The following is an 18,421-nucleotide window of genomic DNA, read 5'->3' as shown; positions in this document are numbered from 1 at the left end:
GAGCTACAGGGGCCCCCTCACAGACTGGCTGCTCCACCGGGGACAGTGTAGTTCTCCCTTCTCACCAACGCACCCTCTTCCCCATTAAGCTCATCTGCCCGTAGGCCTTTCATGTGCTCCCCCTGCTCACAGTGAAAGGCCAATTCTCCTGCCCACCCTCACCTCTCGTCTTCTTCAAGTGCCTCTCACCATCCTCCTCCTCAGCCCTCTCAAGGACAAGGACTGTCACTCACTTCCCTAGGGTCTCCTCCACCCTCACGTTCAGTAATCTGGAACAGTGCTGACCCCACGGTGGGGCTCAGTGTTAACTGGACCCATGGATTCTCATTCGTACCAAGGTGACACGGTTGGGGGCTTGGGGGCCAATGAGAGGTGCCTCTACCCAGGATTTCAGGGGCGCCTGATGCCTTTCCTGTGCAAGACCTTCCTTCCCATAATTTTCTTCAGAACAAATCTCACCAATCTCTTACCTTCCTCTTCATTCCATATGAGGTTTGATATACAAAACATAGCAGCAAGCTGCAATTTGACATGTGAATGACCCTATTTGATGCAGAAAAGGAAACAAAAACAGAGGTAATCTCATTTGAGGTCATTTTTGGTAACGTACCACAGGCAATTCCAATAGCCTAAAAGTCTGAAGTAGGGACCTCAAACCCAAATGTCTTGGGGAGGCCACAAAATTAATACTAATGGGTGAACAGGTTGGGCTAAAGACAAGAGAATGGTAGGAAATCCGGCACACTGGGGAGTGAAGCCTTGCCAAAAGACATTCATACTCAAATTTTAGAAACCCTCTGGCTGGCCAAACAAAACACCTCTAGGGCCACAGGTGCAGTCTGCAATTTATCACTCAACCCATACACACAGGAACACTGGCATATGACAAGTCTATGCTTTTGACTATACTTTCTCTACAGTAGGAAACATTCAGGGCCAATAAACTGAATGGATGTGCACTTAGTATTTATCTCTTTGGCTACTGATTATCTGATTCAAAGTACTCGTTTCTATAGGCACATCACAAAAAACTTGACTAAGTCTCTACTATTCTTAAGGAGCCTCCTATTCTCCTGAAACACACTTCTTGTTTATTTCTCTTTATGTACTGAAAGTACAACCATTTTTGCTTAAGTTATTATTTATCCATATACAGTGCTTTCTCCTAAATGAATGAGGACCCAGTGGTAAAACAATCTTTCCAGATGATTTTTTTTAACAGAAGTATAGCTGATTTACAATGCGGTGCCAATATCTGCTGTACAGCAAAGTGACTCAGTTATACATGTATATACATTCTTTTTTTAATATTCTTTTCCATTATGGTTTGTCCCAGGAGACTGGATAGAGTTCCCTGTGCTATACAGTAGGACCTTGTTGTTTATCCATCCTAAATGTAATAGTTTGCATCTACCAACCCAAATTCCCAGTCCATCCCTCCCCCTCCCCCTCCCCCTCCTTGGCAACCACAAGTCTGATCTCTGTGTTACAGATGATTTTTTAATTGGTCAATTAAAAAAAGAAAGTCCCCACTACACTTAAATAACTTATGCATATCTGTGAAATACCGTGACACGATATATGCTCAATAGTTTCTTGAAGGCTGAGACAGACTCATCTTGCCATGTAGAACTATACCTGAACTAAGCAGAGACAAAGAAAAGCACACGCCTTCCTTCATAAGAATTCTATGGTTGGTGATTCTTTTTCCCTCCTACCTGCCAAGACTTTTAGAGAGCTGTCCAGTTGGGGCTCCACTAAGACAAAACAGAATAAAATGTGTCATCTGCTCTCCCAGCATCAGGCCAGCAATGAGTATTTGTTGAATAAATGAACTTATTTATAATACAACAGTAAGTATTTACTACATATAAGTTCATCCATCTTTCACTCAATAAACATTTTTTGAGGAAACAAATTGCTGTGATAGGGAAAACTGGAGGGTGGAGGGGTGGGAACCTAATTTTAAGTGAAATGGACAGAAAAGATCTCTTTGAAGGAGGCAATATTTATACAGAGGAAGAATAAAAAATAGGAAGAATAGGAAGGTGCCAGGTGTACAAAGAGCAAGAGGTACCAAGAAGAGGGAAAAGTTTGCGAAAAGGTTTTGAGGTAAGAAGAAACTGTAGAGCTTATGCATATTGAGATGGAAAAGTAGAGTAACATTAGTCCAGAGATGCAGGCCCTTGCAGGCCAGAGTAAGGACAGATTTCATTCTGAGTTGACAGGAAGCCCTGAAGGATTTAAGCAGTGGAGGGACAACACCTGATTTACATTTTTAGAAGGTCACCCAGGCTGAAGGGACTGGAGTGACAGTGCTGAGGTGTCTGGGAGGCTGTTATGGTCAATCAGGTATGAGAGGCTGTGGCTTGAACTAGGGTGAGAGCAGTGGCGACAGAAAGAAGTCAACAGCATCCAGAGCGGCTAGGGGCCGGGCTAACAGGACCTACTGATAAATTGGATTACAAGATGAAGGAGCTGGAGAAATAAAGACTGACTCCTTGGTGTGAGTAACGGGTAGATGGCAGAGCCACTCTACTCAGATGGAAAAGGTCAGGAGGGGAGAAATTTAGGTTTAGGGGAGATACTTAAGAATCGACTTTTAAATACCAACCTCAAGAGGCTTCAGACAGCCACAGAGAGATGCTGAGTAAGCAGGAAGATATACGAGTCCAGAGTTCAGAAGAGAGGTCTAGGCTGGCGAATACCCTCCGTGTGACCCTCGGACCTTGCTCCCCAACCCCTCCTGCCCATTAAGAAAAGAACCAGCATTTGTAAAGCTGTAGACACCATAAGGGAAGCTTGTTGTCATGGCTTTTGAAGGCCAGTAACCATTATTGTGGTTGTGTTTTGTATTGCTTGATACCATGACAGTGTAAATAAGATAATACCTAATCTATTTATCAAAATTGACTACTGAACTGGAGCCCAGAAACCAAACAAAGAATAGAGATGACAGTAAAAGCCGTGGGAGTGGATGAGAGTCCCTAAACCAGTGGTTCTCAGCTCTGGCTATACCTAAGAACCACCTGGGGAACTGTAAAAAAAAAACAATGATGCCCAGGCTACACCCCAGAACTATTAAATCGGAATCTCGGGAGGAAAGGGGCAAGGCAACAGGCTTTGAAAGATTCCTCCACCATGCAACAAAGGGTAGGAACCATCAATCTCAAGAGTACATGTGGGAGAGAAAAGATAAAGGTCCAGGGCTAGGCAGGGAGGCATAATGGAATGGAAGCCAAGAGAGAAGAATGTTTCCAGGAGGAGGAAACAGCTGTGCTGAAATTCACTATAAGTGAGGAAAGTTGAGGGGAGAAAACCATCCTTTGGACTTGGCATAACAGGAGGTCACTGGTGACCCTACCCAGAACAGTTTCAGTTGAGCAATGGGGGTGGAGGCCAGATGAAGTGGGCTAAAGAGTGAAGTTAGTGGTGAGGAAGGAGACAGCATGTGCAGAAGACGCTTTTAAGTCTGGCTCTGAACAGCAGCAGAGAGATAGGTGTACCTCAATGGGGATGGGAAGTCCAGAGAAACTTTCAGAAGATTACAGAGATACTATGTGGATCTGGTATTGGAAGGATAAGGGAGTTCCCGGTTGAAGCAGTATGGTTTTCATTCAACAAATACTTACTAAGCATATACTAAAGGCCAGGCACTGTACAGGGTGATGGATATACAATTGTGCACAGAACTGATACAGTCCTTACCCTCAGGGAGCTTACAGTCGGTAGGCACACAAACAACTATATGTTGCGATAATTGAGCTAAGTGCTCTGAAGGGAGTACTTCACTCAATCATGCAGTAACAAAGAATAACCCACGCAGATGAGAGCCCACAAGGAAGTGTTAGCAGAGCTAAGATCTGAGAGGTGAGAAGGCATCCCATGGGGAGAACGGTGTTCCAGGCATAGGAGCCAGCATGTGTGAAGGTCCTGAGGCAGAAAAGAACATGCATGGCCTCCTCCAGGAGCAGAAAGAGGTCAGTGTAGTGAACAAAGGGAAGAGGGGAATGAGAGAAGTTGGGGGATACAGATGAGTCAGGTCATGTAGGACTCCACAGGCCATCAAAAGGGGGGATGGATTTTATTCAAGGTGTAATAGGGAACTGCTGAAGGATTTTGGCTTCTATCCTCTTAGTAAAACAAAAGGTGAGGTCACCACTAAGAGTGATGAGGGAGATAAGAGGTGAGGTTTAAAGAATGAGGAGAAGGTAAGAACCTATTCTTCTGGAGAATGGAGGCACCAGCTTGCTGGAGAATCACAGGAGGGTACCAGGCAGTGCTGAGTGCCCATGTGGGGTCTGTAAATGTGAATTTAACATGAAACCAGTCAGCCCGGTTCTGTGCCTTTCTCTGCAGTTGTTAACTCTGACAAGGAGGCAAAGAGAAGACAGGTTCATCCACAATTAGGGTTTTGCTAGGAGACACCGACAGAATGAAAAGAGGAGGGATGTTTGATTTCCATTTTGGCAACGGGCAGATTCTGGTGATGACAAGATCCCGGGTAGGGCCATGGCAGTAGGTGGCTGAGGCGTTTGCAAGTACGTAGCAGATTGTGACTGAAAGCAGAATGATCAAAGAACAAGAGCCAGAGATACCAGAGGCTAGAGGGTTCATCCGCACAGGACTGAAGCTTTGAGAGGGAAGCTTTGGGGGCACTGAGAGAAGGCCAAGAGCCCAAGTTGTCTCTGTGTAAGAGGAAGGCAATCAGACGATAGGGTGGGGAATGGCACAAGCTTCAAAAGCTTGGTGTCTTTTTTTCCTTCAGGATGGAAGAGAGTTTCTGGAATCTGTTACAGAGGAGTCTATTCTTTGTTTAATCTCCGCACAATTTGTTTTGAGCTAACAGTGCTACGGTGCTTGCCTTCTAATGTGCAGCTAGTGTAGAGCCATGAAAGGGACAAAGGCCTACCATGTAATACTTGATTTTCTGCAGGATGTCATCATTGGTCATAATAAGTTCTTTTGCCGTTGTCCCATCTGCTATGTTGGCTAGGATGCACAGTGTCTGGAAAAGAACAAAGGGCCAGCGATCAGGAAAGCTCTCAAGTCCCCAGACTCAAGCTCTCTCAAGAACTTAGGCAATTTCCCATCTGAAGTACATGGATTCTCACAGGTTCCACTCTGAATGCCCTGATTTCTTATCTCATAACGTCACTGCCAACAAAAGTAACCACACCTAAGCACAGTCTGCCTTAGGTAAAAGAGAACCCAAATGTTTCAGTGGCTTCTTTCTGGGCATAAACCATCACTGCTAGGCAAAGGCAGCCATAGTTCACGCTATCACATAAATCAAAGGGAAAATGTAAGTTATTATGATTTTCTTGAAAATTTCATTTTTAAGAGAAGCTCTTGCTACTAACCCACAAGGTTTCTTCAAAGAGGTAGTCTCTTTGGTAGAAGCTTCAAAGGTGTTGTAACTCCCTGCTACCTCCCCTTCCAAATACCACTTGCTTCCAAGCTCATGACCTTCTGGATCCCCGTCCACTAGCCACATGCAATGAGCACCTCTTGACTTTTTTGAACCCTACTGGAGGAACAGAAAGGGAAGCAAAATGTGTGAAGGAGCTTAGTCCAGGCTGGCCTAATGTGGAGGTTAGAGGGAGCCTGTGCCAGCTGGCAGGACAGTCTATCATGAGGACAATCACCACGCTGGTACTGGAGGAAAAGACTGCTCTCGTTGGCTGTTACATTCTCATAGCCAGACCAGCAAGAGGCAAGGATTAAGGTAAAAGTGAATGGACGGTGACAGGGATACTGAGCCAGTGACAGCCCTAGCAGTTCAACAAACGTTGGCCGAGCACCTATAATGTGCGTGCACTCTGCCCACTCCACTGGGCAACAGGCTGAGACAGGAATAGGACACTCTCCCTAACTCCAAAGCCAGCACACAATTACATTTCACTGGGGTGCAACTGAGGTAAAAACAGAACTGAGAAAGTACTAAGTGCATTTGTGTGATAATGCAACGGTCAGGGTAGGCTTCCTGGAGGAAGTGACACTGAGTCCAGGAGTAGAGTAAGGAATTACTCAAAGAAAGTGATGAGAGGTGGGGATGGTGCCTGGATTCAAATAATTTTCTCCAATTTTAGCCTTTCTCTTTGCTAGCCTTAAGCTAATTCAGCTTGCAGGTTATAGCTCACTGAGGAGAACGTTTTCTTGCTATGGCCCAAACCCTCAGGTATCTTAAAGGGTGTGTGATCTTATTTTTCCTAGATTACTGCACTGCAGTAACTACATTGTTAAGGAGTGAGTCCTGAAGTTTGCACCAAAAAAGGTTGCCTCTAGGATACAGGAAACAGAAAATGCAATTTATGATCCAAGGCACTGGGGGACTATTCATTCCAGGGTACTTAAATCATGAAGAGGAGACCTTGATACGCCCCAGAAGTGGGAGAGAGATGATCTGAGGAAGACATCAGATTTCACAGTGATCCGGTACATGGTGAGCCTGTCAGAAGTCTTGACGTGCACAACACCCTTGAATTTTTCAGGACTGAGGGGAAAGCAAGGGGGAAAAACAGATTTGGACTCTAACCACGGAAAAGAATTTAGACTCACCTAGGGAAGAACTACCCCTCTCTTCCTACTAAGACAGTGGGTATAAGGGGGGATTTCAGGAAATAGTCCTCAGAATAGCCTAGGCCAGCAAGATAGGCAAGTGATTCCCCCTTCTTGGAGTGTTAGAATACACCTATGCATCCTCAGGCTTGTCCAGCATGGCAGAGTGACCTAGAGTTCTGCTTTGATGCCCACATACTCCTACTGTAAATATTCTGAGGAGACAAGAAACCAAATCTTAAAGAGACTGATTTAGTTCGTGGGCCAAGTCAATTTAACACATGAGCTAGGGAGCAGAGATAAAAGCAACACACACACACACTCATGTGAACAACTGGAATCAATGATATAGAGGTAATGATTGGCAAATTATGGCCTGTGGGCCAAATACAACCCAACCCAATGCCTGTTTTGGTAAATAAAGTTTTACTGGAAGACAGCCACGTCTACGTGCTTACATTGTCTATACCTGCTTTCAGGTTAGAAAAGCACAGATGAATGGATAAAGAAGATGTGGCACATATATACAATGGAATATTACTCAGCCATAAAAAGAAATGAAATTGAGTTATTTGTAGTGAGGTGGACGGACCTAGAGTCTGTCATACAGAGTGAAGTAAGTCAGAAAGAGAAAAACAAATACCATATGCTAACACATATATATGGAATCTAAGAAAAAAAAAAAAAAGGTCATGAAGAACCTAGGGGTAAGATGGGAATAAAGACACAGACCTACTAGAGAATGGACTTGAGGATATGGGGAGGGGGAAGGGTAAGCTGTGACAAAGTGAGAGAGTGGCATGGACATATATACACTACCAAACGTAAAATAGAAAGCTAGTGGGATGCAACCACATAGCCCAGGGAGATCAGCTAGGTGGTTTGTGACCACCTAGAGGGGTGGGATAGGGAGGGTGGGAGGGAGGGAGATGCAAGAGGGAAGAGATATGGGAACATATGTATATGTATAACTGATTCACTTTGTTATAAAGCAGAAACTAACACACCATTGTAAAGCAATTATACTCCAATAAAGATGTTAAAAAAAAAAAAAGCACAGTTGAGAAGTTGCTACAGAGACTGTATAGCCTGCAAAACTTAAAATACCTGTCTTGCCCTTTGTAGAAAGTTTGCCAACCCCTGAAATAGATAATACAAAAATAAAAGGGGGGAAAAAATCAATGAAACTGAAGCTGCTTCTTGGAGAAGATCAATAAAATTGATAAACCTCTAGACAGACTGAATCAGGAAAAAAGGAATTAACCAATATAAAGTACAAAAGACAGTTCACTGCAAAGAATATTACAGACTTTAAAAACATAAGAGAATATTTTGAACAATTTTATGTTAATAAATTGGAAAACATAGATGAAATGGACAAATTTCTTGAAAGACAATGTCAAAGCTCACTCAAGAAGAAACAGATAAACTGAATAGTTCTATTTCTATAAAAGAAATTGAATTTGTAGCTGAACACCTTTCCACAAAAGAAACACCAGGTCTAGATGGCTTCACTGGTACATACCACCATAATCTGAGAAAGAAAGACGACCAATTCTTCACAAATTTTCTTGCAGAAAATTGAAGAGAGAACACTTCCACCTCATTCCCCGAGGCAAGCATTACTCCAATATCAAAAACCAGACAAAGACATCACAAGAAGGCTATTCACCACTATCATGAATATAGATGTGAAACATTCCTCACCAAATTTCAGTAAACTGAATCCAACAACATATGTAAAGGGTAATATATAATGACATTTTAATATGGTATATATCTATTTAGATCTTAGATTGCTTTCTTTATCAGTGTTTTATAGTTTTCAGCAAACAGATCCTGCACATAATTTGTGAGACTTAGACATAGTTTCATTTTTTTCTGAGCTATTATAAATGATACCGTTTTTAAAATTTCAATTTCTACTTGTTCATGCTAGTATATAAAAATACAATTGATTCTTCTTGTGCCCTTGGTTAACTCACTGACTAGTTTTAGCTTGACTCCATGACATTTTCTACACAGACTTTCATGTTGCCTGGGAAGAGTTTTATTTCTTCCTTTTCAATCTGTATGCCTTTTATTTCTTTTTCTTGCCTTATTGTACTCGATAGCAGTTTCAGTATGATGTTGAATAGGAGTGGTAAGAATGGAATACTTGTCCTGTTCCTGATCTAAGGACAGTGATAGATATGCTTGCCATCTTGATCATGGTGATCGTCTCATGGTATATATATATATTTCAACTTATCACACTGTATGCTTTAAATACATGTATCTTATTGTGTATCAATATATCTCAATAAAAAAGAAAGAAAAGAATGTATCTTTTGATACTTTTGAGAAGAATTAAACTCCTAGCTAAAAACCAGACAGTTTAAGACTCCCCAGAGTAGCCTACTTCTGGACCATCACCCAAATCTGTGAGAGGGTATCACTGTATCCTGCCAAAACACCCTATTGTTGTTGGCCTTTTCTTTTGCCTTCATCCAAATCTTGCCTCACCTTTCTACCTTGCTTCGCTTTTCAAGTTAGTGGAATTCTATCTAGGTGAGCTGTCTTTATAAACAAATGTCTATGCTCTCCAGGTAGAATAGTTTATTTTTAACACTGCCTCTTCTTTATTGTTGTGTTCCAGAAACAAATCTCATTCACCCTAATTTCAGTGATGCCTACAAGATCATAGTTTTTCTGTGTTAAATTTCTGTTAATCAAAAAACATGGTTGTTTATTACTGAATTTCAATAGAAATTACCTACAACATCCATCTTAAAAGCACTTTGTCAAATCTATCACCTTTTTTGCTCACAAATTCCAACACAGCTCCCAAGACCTACCACTCTTGCTTCCTGGACTGTTCTTTTGAAGCCTGATGAACTACTCTAACTCAGGAACACAGAGGATAAGGAGCGTGGGCCCTGCAGTTAGACTTTGGGTCCAACTCTCCACGATAACTTTGGGCAAGTTTCTTCCATACATGTAAGTGTACAGCTCAATGAACTGTGAAATGAACACACCCATGTAGCCAACATTTATGTCAGAAAGCTGAATATTACCATAACCTCAGATCTTGTGTTAAAAATTTAAGTTTGCAGGTGACTTTTCCTTTTATGACAAAATATATACTATGTTAAAAATCCTATAATCAATCCCAGGAACTATAGAAAAGTAATTCCCAAACTGTCTCCTGATGAACGCATAGCCTCTGTATTTTCATGCCTACCTTAAACTTGCCCTATTGAAACACAACAGAAAGTAGGGGTATGGGATAGAAACAAGGAACTGGGAAGCATGAGAATAAAGAAATAAAAGATGTCTCCAGCATAAGGGATTATTTCATCAGGGAATCGTAGGAATTTGAGTTCAGAGCATGGTGATATAGAGGGCTAGAAATAGTGAATCCTGGAGAAAGGATTCACTCTAGGGTGGTCAGAGGTGGCCATCCCTGTAGAGACGAATAGTAGGTACAGAGCATGACACAGAGGGTAAAAGTATAGACTCTGGTCATGTTTTCTTCCATTCCAAGAGGAGGAATTCTTGAAGAGAGTTTAAGGGGTGGTGAAGGATCTCTCCCCTCAGACCTTTCTTGTCTCTACAGCACCTCTGATCTCAGCACCCTGTCTTTTGCAGACTTGAATATTTCAGGAGACTCCTAATTACGATCTCTCTTGGTACTCACACTCAGAAGATATTCCTACAAAAAAAAAAGAAAAAAAGGAACACATACCTGCTCTTTGACCTCAATGTTATGTTCCCCTTCCAAAATAAGGGTGACAGCTTGCATAATTTGCTTTCCATGAGTACTCATTATTTTATCTATGTGCTGTAAAACAATGGGAAACCCACAATTAACATTTGGAGAACAAAGAAAAAGACCACAGAAAAGAACAGAAGGCTTCCAAAACTTAAACAATGTACAGAGAAGACTCAGAAAACAAGTGAGGCACAGAGAAGGGAACCACCCACGTTTCTTTATCTGCCTGAAGGCCGCTGACCCTGTTGCTCAGGGAACATTAGAGAACAACGAACGAGAAAGACCCCACACCAAGGCTCAGCCTCTCCTGCTCTGACATATGCCCACTGCTCTCCATGCTGACACCTTCAGAGGTCAATCCAGTCAATGTGGGCGGGGCAGGGAGGTATCTACGGAATAGCACTGAGAAGGAGTCTCTAAAGGGAAAGAAGCTGAGGCCCCAGAGATAAGTGATTTAGGCAGACGAGAAAACCCATCCGGGCCAGCAAATCAAGTAAAATCAAGTAACAAGTCAAGGCTGGCTCCCATCCAGCACGGAGGAACGAGAGGACAGGCAGTGCAGGAGTGGAGGGTTAGGTGCCCATATGGTGAAACAGCTCCCAGAACACCTATGAAGGTGACACGTCTAAACATCAACTCCTGGCTTCTCTGGGAAGGGGCAGCATTTGAATCACACTTCTGGGCAGATGTTGATGGGAGCAGAGAGGCAGGGCAATGTTTTGTGATGCCTATGCAGGGGTAGCTAATCTGGAAACCTGGGTGATTTTACTTACTGGGCGAGTAGAGAGGAGATTTCTAAGAAGGCCCAATGTCTTCATCAGCACATTCAAATCTGAATCTGATAATAACCGGAATAGCTGTTCAGTACTCAAGCTTCGTAAAATATCTGCTTTTATTTTTTGTTCAGCCTGAAATGCCATATTCTGAAAGGATTAAAGAAGTTTCAAGAATCATGCCTATATTTGCATTATTAAATTATATTTTAATAGTAATTCTGATAATTTTCAAAGTATAAACAGAATCTGCAGAAAATCCTTAAGGATAAGTCACATCATTTTTCTGATTCCTGTTAATCACCTATAATTCTGTCTGTCAGAAGAAAGATAACTGTCACTCCTATATATACTCCTCTATGAGTAATATGACCACTTCCTGACATGGCATTTGCATGTCTTAAGATTTCTCAAATAAATACAAAATCTACTATTATATTTTTTAAAATTCAATTTATTTAAATTAAAAAACCAAACGCTTCACCCATTTCTCCCATCCCCACCCTTACCTCTGGCAACCACCAATCTGTTCTCTGTATCTATGAGCTTGGTTACTTTTGAGAATATCCTTCTGGTTATCAAGTTGCTTTGTGTGCACTTTAATAACAAAATGACTACTAACAACTATACTGTGCCTTGCACTTTGAGAAAGACTTAAATGTACTCCCTTATTATGCATGAAAATAAGTAGTGGGTTTTGTTAACTTTACTCGCAGGAAACACCTACTGTGTTCACAGTTCTATGCTAGGTGCTGATCCGCTGGGCCATATCATGCAGGAAGCTCTTGGGGGTGGGAGATGTATCCAACCTACTAGCAGCCCCAGATGGGCAGGAGTTGTTTTGCTCCTTTTTCTCCTTTCTGGACACATTATGGATTACCCCACCTTAACCTAAAGCTATAATAGGTCTGAAGGAAAAAAAAAAAACCATGGCTGATTCTAAATAATTCATAAATCAACTTTTGGTATAAAAAAAATCTCTTATAAACTAGAAACTTATTATAATATGTGGTTATTGCCCTCCAGGAACTTTTTAAAATTAAGGATCTAAGACATATGAAAGATCAAGTTACCTAATAACACAAGGCAACATGGCAGAGCAAAAAGAGTACTGAGTTGGGTGTCAAGAGACCCAGGTCAAAGAGAATTCCAAGGTTTTATATTTTGTGGACAGAGAACATAATAACTGATAATATGGAAACTGATGAGAATAAGATGGTTAATATGAATTTGAGGAGTGGGATAAATTCAATTTTCAACATTAAAACTGTGCTCGTCAGGGAGCCCTCAAATGAAGTCCCATTAACCATTTAAGTGATATACCTGGCGAATAGGGTACAGTTCCATCTGGATATGTATATTCCAAAGCAACCTCTTCTATTAGGGGGAGTTGAACCCATGAGAGTAGATGAAGTCCCTGAAACTGTAGTGTAAAGGGAAGTAGAAACTGGGAACTGAAACTCGGGGGAATGTTCCCTGAGAAAGAGGTTGAAAAGGAGGCTAAGTACAAAGGGAGGCAAAAAAAAAAAAAAATTAAGTCCTGGGAAAGAGTTTCAAGAAAGAGAAGTGCCAAAAGCTGGTAAGTTAAGGAGAAAAATAACTGTGAATCTACTACACTCAGTGCTTTCTTGGAAGATGATTATTTCCATCCAAAGTTCGTGTGAAAAGACAGCAAATATAGCACAGTACAGGGAGATGAATATGGGCTTGGGACAGGTTCAGAACCCATTTCCATCATTTATTAGCTGTGAGGCCTTAGATGATTCATTTACCTTCTAAGTTCCAGTTTCCCAACTGTAAGGTGAATATATACCAATATAATGTAAAATAAAAATTAGAGATAGCAAATATAAAACACCTAGTTTAGTGTCTGGCACACAGTATTGAAATATAACTACTATAATTATGTTTTAAAAATTCATGGAGAATTACTCTATTTTCAATTTCAATAAATTTTATGTAAAAAAATTTTAAGGAAAAATGGTTCTCTGACTTCATAGTTATATAGTTTTAGAATTCAGATTATTATAAATTATTTACTAGAAACTGTTAAGAAATCACTGAGCATGCATACCCCAATTCTGTTACCTTGGGGAAGTTATTTAACCGCTCTGCGCTTAGCTTACTCATCTGTAAAATATGTACACTCTCTAGCTTATTTCACAAAGACGTTATAAAGGAGACACGAAAGTACTTTGTAAAGTAGGCAGCGCTATACAGATATCAATACGTTCATGAGGAGGAAAACTTTTTGTTCCCAAAATTAGATGTCAAGTTTCAACACCTGTCCACCTTTCTTAATAAACAGGAGAACCGAGGAACACAGTGGCCAAGCAACTTGCTTATATTTGAATCTGAAAGGTGAATGAAGTCTTCTAGGTCCTAAGTCTTCAGAGAACTGGGCCAAAAGAGCAAGATTTTTAAAAAAGAAAATTCCAGACATTTCAAAAACACATTCTTTAGTTTTAACTTTGATAACTGCTCCCTCCTCTTTGTGAAACATACCATTAAAGCCCAAATTCCATTCACTCGTAAAGCAGGATTTTCACTTTGGGTTAATCCACAAAGTAGCTCTACAGCTCCCGATTCTAAAATTGGCTGTGATTAGAAAGGAGAAAAAACAGTTTTAAAGTCAGGTCTGTTAACGAAGTGTATATATACCCTGGCACTCTGCCTCCTATTTCTTTCCTACTCTTACCCAATTCCAAGCAACCTTCACAAAGCAGGGAGTGAGGCGGCCAGAAAAATCACCTTGAGAAGGTCAAGAACAATGATTCCCTCACAAATCCAAAACCAAAATAAACCCTGTCGTTTCCTTTTTCTCTGTAGTCCTGAAAGACTCAGGAGATAGCCTAATTCTGTGTACGTTTCACACACACCCTTATGATCCCATTACCTATCCGTATTCTTCTCACCCTCCTCTGAGACGGCCACCCCCCCCCCCACGCAGCATGTGGTCTCAGGTGTTCTTTACAAGTTGTGACTATGAAGCAATATGGCTGGTTTAGAATGGAACTGTCTTCCTTACAAATTGTTAATCTTATTCATCAACATGCTGTAGAATTCATCTTTTAGAACTACTTTCAGGACTACTTATCAATCATACAAGCAAAACAGTCTTGTACTTTTATGGTCATATCACATTTTATATCTAAAATAGCATGAGTTAGTCTGACCATTTAACTGATGATACTTGGCTGAAAATAGGTTTTGTAGTTTCTAAAAAATTCAAACCTTAGAGGACTGATGTATCATCACTAACAAATGCTTAGAAGGCCATCTTTCAAGTGGATTCTAGAAATGTCTTAAGCAATGCAGATTTATATACAAATTGTGCAGTTTTTTAAAAAACTTTTTATTTTGAAATAAGTTCAAACTTATAAAGTAGCAAGACTAATATAAGGAACTTCCATATATTCTTCTCCCAGATTCACCAATTTTTTTTAAACATCTTTATTGGAGTATAATTGCTTTACAATGTTGTGTTAGTTTCTGCTGTATGACAAACTGTATCAGTTATATGTATGCATACATCCCCATATCCCCTCCCTCTTGCGCCTCCCTCCCACCCTCCCTATCCCACCCCTCTAGGTGGTCACAAAGCACTGAGCTGATCTCCCTGGGCCATGTAGCTGCTTCCCACTAGCTATCGATTTTACATTTGGTAGGGTACATATGTCACTGTTACTCTCTCACTTCATCCCAGCTTACCCTTCCCCCTCCCCGTGTCCTCAAGTCCATTCTCTAAGTCTGCGTCTTTATTCCTGTCCTGCCCCTAGGTTCATGAGAACCTTTTATTTTTTTCCCCCCAGACTCCATATATATGTGTTAGCATATGGTATTTGTTTTTCTCTTTCTGACTTACTTCACTCTGTATAATAGACTATAGGTCCATCCACCTCACTACAAATAACTCAGTTTCGTTTCTTTTTATGGCTGAGTAATATTCCATTGTATATACGTGCCACATCTTCTTTATCCATTCATCTGTCGCTGGACACTTAGGTTGCTTCCATGTCCTGGCTATTGTAAATGGAGCTGCAATGAACATTGTAGTACATGACAGTTTTTGAATTATGGTTTTCTCAGGGTATATGCCCAGTAGTGGGATTGCTGGGTCTTATGGTAGTTCTATTTTTAGTTTTTTAAGGAACCTCCATACTGTTCTCCATAGTGGCTGTATCAGTTTACATTCCCACCAACAGTGCAAGAGGGTTTCCTTTTCTCCACACCCTCTCTAGCATTTATTCTTTGTAGATTTTTTGATGATGGCCATTCTGACCGGTGTGAGGTGATACTTCATTGTAGTTTTGATTTGCATTTCTCTAGTGATTAGTGATGTTGAGCATCCTTTCATGTGTTTGTTGGCAATCTGTATACCAGATTCACCAATTTTTAACATGTTGCCATATTTGTTTTATCATTATGTCTCTCATTCTACACACCCATATCCACATTATTTATCTTTTTCTGAACCCTCTGAAAGCAGAATGCAGGCATCATGCCACTTTACCCTTAATACTTCAATGAGTATTTCCTAAGAACAAGGAATATTCTCTTAGATAACCAAAGAACACTTACCAAATTCAGAGAAACTGACATTACAACAATACTTTTTTTGAATCTACAGTCCATATTCCCATTTTGTCAACTGGCCCAATAAATGCTCTTATACCATTTCCTTCCCTTCCAGTTAAGAGTCCAGTTTATTTTTAATATTAAAAAATCAATCATATTAATGATCCTATACCTGAGTTCATCTAACTTACTTTCTAACTAGACCCTAAATATTCTGAAGGTGGATCTGAGGCAACATAAGAGCTGTTGAGGATGATTAAAAGTGTTGCACTGACTGCAACCAGATCATCCTCAGCCGAGACCCCCACCACCAGGGCAGAGGAACAGACAGAAGCTCTGGTATCCTATCTCGCCTTCCCCTTCCTTCAGAACAACTGAAGGAAGTTGTTTCTCCCTTTTTGTTCCAAGATTTCTGCTTGCTGAATAATTGTCTCTGAACCTCCACCTTGTTAGTAATGTCTTCCTAACTACCAGTCAAAAGCCTGAAGGTGTTACAATGTAGAAAGACATTCATCAAAATGGGACGACTAAATGTACTTAATAAAGGATGGTGCCTAAACCTAGTTCACGATTGGGCAGGCCAGGGATATTTTAACATGATAAAACTAAATCAGTAAGGTTCCCCCCCTCCTTTATTAAAGTTTATTTCCATTTCCCTATTATAAAAATAATGCATTCTCAAACAATTTATAAAATGCATAAAAGAAGGGGAAAAAAAAATCCCCAAATGCAATCCTTCCCTAAACAACTACCATTAACATTAAACATTAAAAAGATTATTTTCCAATGCCAGCAGTTATCTCCTGAAATGACCTGTAATCCTGGTTTAAAAAATTGGGTCTTAATGTATTCATTAGTAAATATAATTTGCAAATAGTCTAATAGTGTAATTATTTCCTACACTTGCAGTTGTAGGCAGTTTAGATTGACTGTAAGCTGTAATATCTTTTAAATACACTTCATATGCCAGGCAGAAAAGGGATAACAGGAAATGATAATCATATTTTTAAATGATTTAATATGCCCCCCCAATCCAAACAATTCAGAAATAGCTTTTAAGCACCAATCCTCAAATTTCAATGTCAACTACTGTGAAAACTATTTAACTAAACTCTAGGTAGGCCGGGCAAAAGTCATCTAGGAAGAGAAAATCAACACTAACCTCTTTGCTTGGAGAAAATTCAAGAAGAAGGTTACATAACATGGAAGACGCTACTACTAGGATTTCATCTGGTGCATTTTGTAAAACCTGTGGAATTAAAAAAAAAGATACTATTAATGGTTTGCAACCATGGGGGTAAGATCACAAGAATAAATGAGAACAAAAACAATGTATCTCTCAACCTGATTTCTCATATTGGAGAGATAGTTAGGAAAGATCCACTTGACATCGAGTGAAACTTTACATAGTGCTGTCATTATGACTAAGGCCCTCACATCTATCTTGCTGGAGGAGAAGCTACAGCCCCACTGCCAGGATGGGGGCTGCTACGTGGAAAAGGAGATAGACACAAGTCAGGGAGCGGGTGCTCTGTGTAAAAAGTTTGAAGACCACAGAACTGCTTTGGGGCAAGTTAACCCAATTTACTCCACCATATTCAGGCCACTTATGAAACCACAGAATTGCCCTAGGACCTGAGACTTTCTGATGTCTCTGGAAAGACTTGTTTGTCTAGGAACATGGATGGATCAAGCTACTACTCAGGCAGGGCAAGGTGGGAAACTGGTTCTCAGGACTGGAATCACACAGTCCTGGTTCCAACCCTCACTCCTCCACTTACTAGATGTGTGAACTTAAGCACATTTCTTAACCTCTCTGAGCCTTCAAATTGAGGAAAATAACACTTCCTTGATGGGACTACTTAAGATTAAATGTGATTTGGTGAATAATAAGGGAAGCGGCATAGCATGGGAGTTAAGAACACAGAATGCTTGAGTGCAAATTTCAGCTTAACCACTAACTAGGTGTATGAATTCTTTTGTTATGAAATGGGGATAATAATAGTGTCTGCTTCATAGAGTTTATGTGAAAATTAATATATGAAAAGATTTTAGAACAGTAATTGTCACACAGTAATGGTTATATAAATAAGGTTTTAAAAAAGGTAACTTATTGCCATAATTGTTGTTATCAGGCACATAGCAGTTATACAGCAAACTAATTGCCATGGACTCTTACTGAACTCAGAAAACAACACAGCATGATGACAAAGGTTCGTTGCCATTAGCTATGATCAGAACCTCCTCTTTCTAGATTCTGAGAAGGCTTCAGAAACACTACCACGTATATGCAATATCCACTTCAAATAAATCCTTTGCATTTGGAATCAGATCAGGATGAGGCTTATGATCCCAAAAGTAATCCTAGGAGCTCTAGTTACACACATTGGAAATGGATCATCACAAAAAATTCACAGAGTTAAATATATTATCAGCTAAATCAAGTCTGAGGTTCCCAAGTTAAGAACAAGCAAGAATTACAAAATGGAAGCAGTTCTCCTAAGATACTGTGTTTTAACTCTTCTGTGAATCATTAGCTAACTGATAAAGATCACATCTCATATACTATGCAGGCTGATCTCTGTGTGTGCCACAACCCACTTTAACACCCTTTTCACCCTTCCCTTCCTTTGCCATGCCCTTCCTATGTCTCTCAGGTATATACTCTATCCATGCCTTAAGGCTGTCCCATTCCAGAAGGCTCCTTGGAGCCCTTCCAATCAGAAGTCATCCTATCCTCCTCTGAGTGCCCACT

At 40.5% G+C, this 18,421-nt stretch overlaps 1 protein-coding gene across 1 annotated transcript in view; it reads right to left on the bottom strand.

Annotated features, from left to right (window-relative positions):
- ARMC8 (armadillo repeat containing 8) overlaps positions 1-18,421 on the bottom strand; it is a 66,683-nt gene that overhangs the window by 6,716 nt on the left and 41,546 nt on the right. The window contains 6 exon segments of the mRNA XM_036849818.1: positions 471-543; positions 4,913-5,008; positions 10,289-10,384; positions 11,089-11,238; positions 13,594-13,686; positions 16,829-16,915. Coding sequence (XP_036705713.1) covers positions 471-543; positions 4,913-5,008; positions 10,289-10,384; positions 11,089-11,238; positions 13,594-13,686; positions 16,829-16,915 — 595 coding nt within the window.

This window comes from Balaenoptera musculus, chromosome 4, assembly GCF_009873245.2.
Source record: "Balaenoptera musculus isolate JJ_BM4_2016_0621 chromosome 4, mBalMus1.pri.v3, whole genome shotgun sequence".
Taxonomy (NCBI): Eukaryota; Metazoa; Chordata; class Mammalia; order Artiodactyla; family Balaenopteridae; genus Balaenoptera; species Balaenoptera musculus.
The sequence above is the reverse complement of the archived record's forward strand: the minus strand, read 5'-3'. Positions and strand labels throughout refer to the sequence as shown.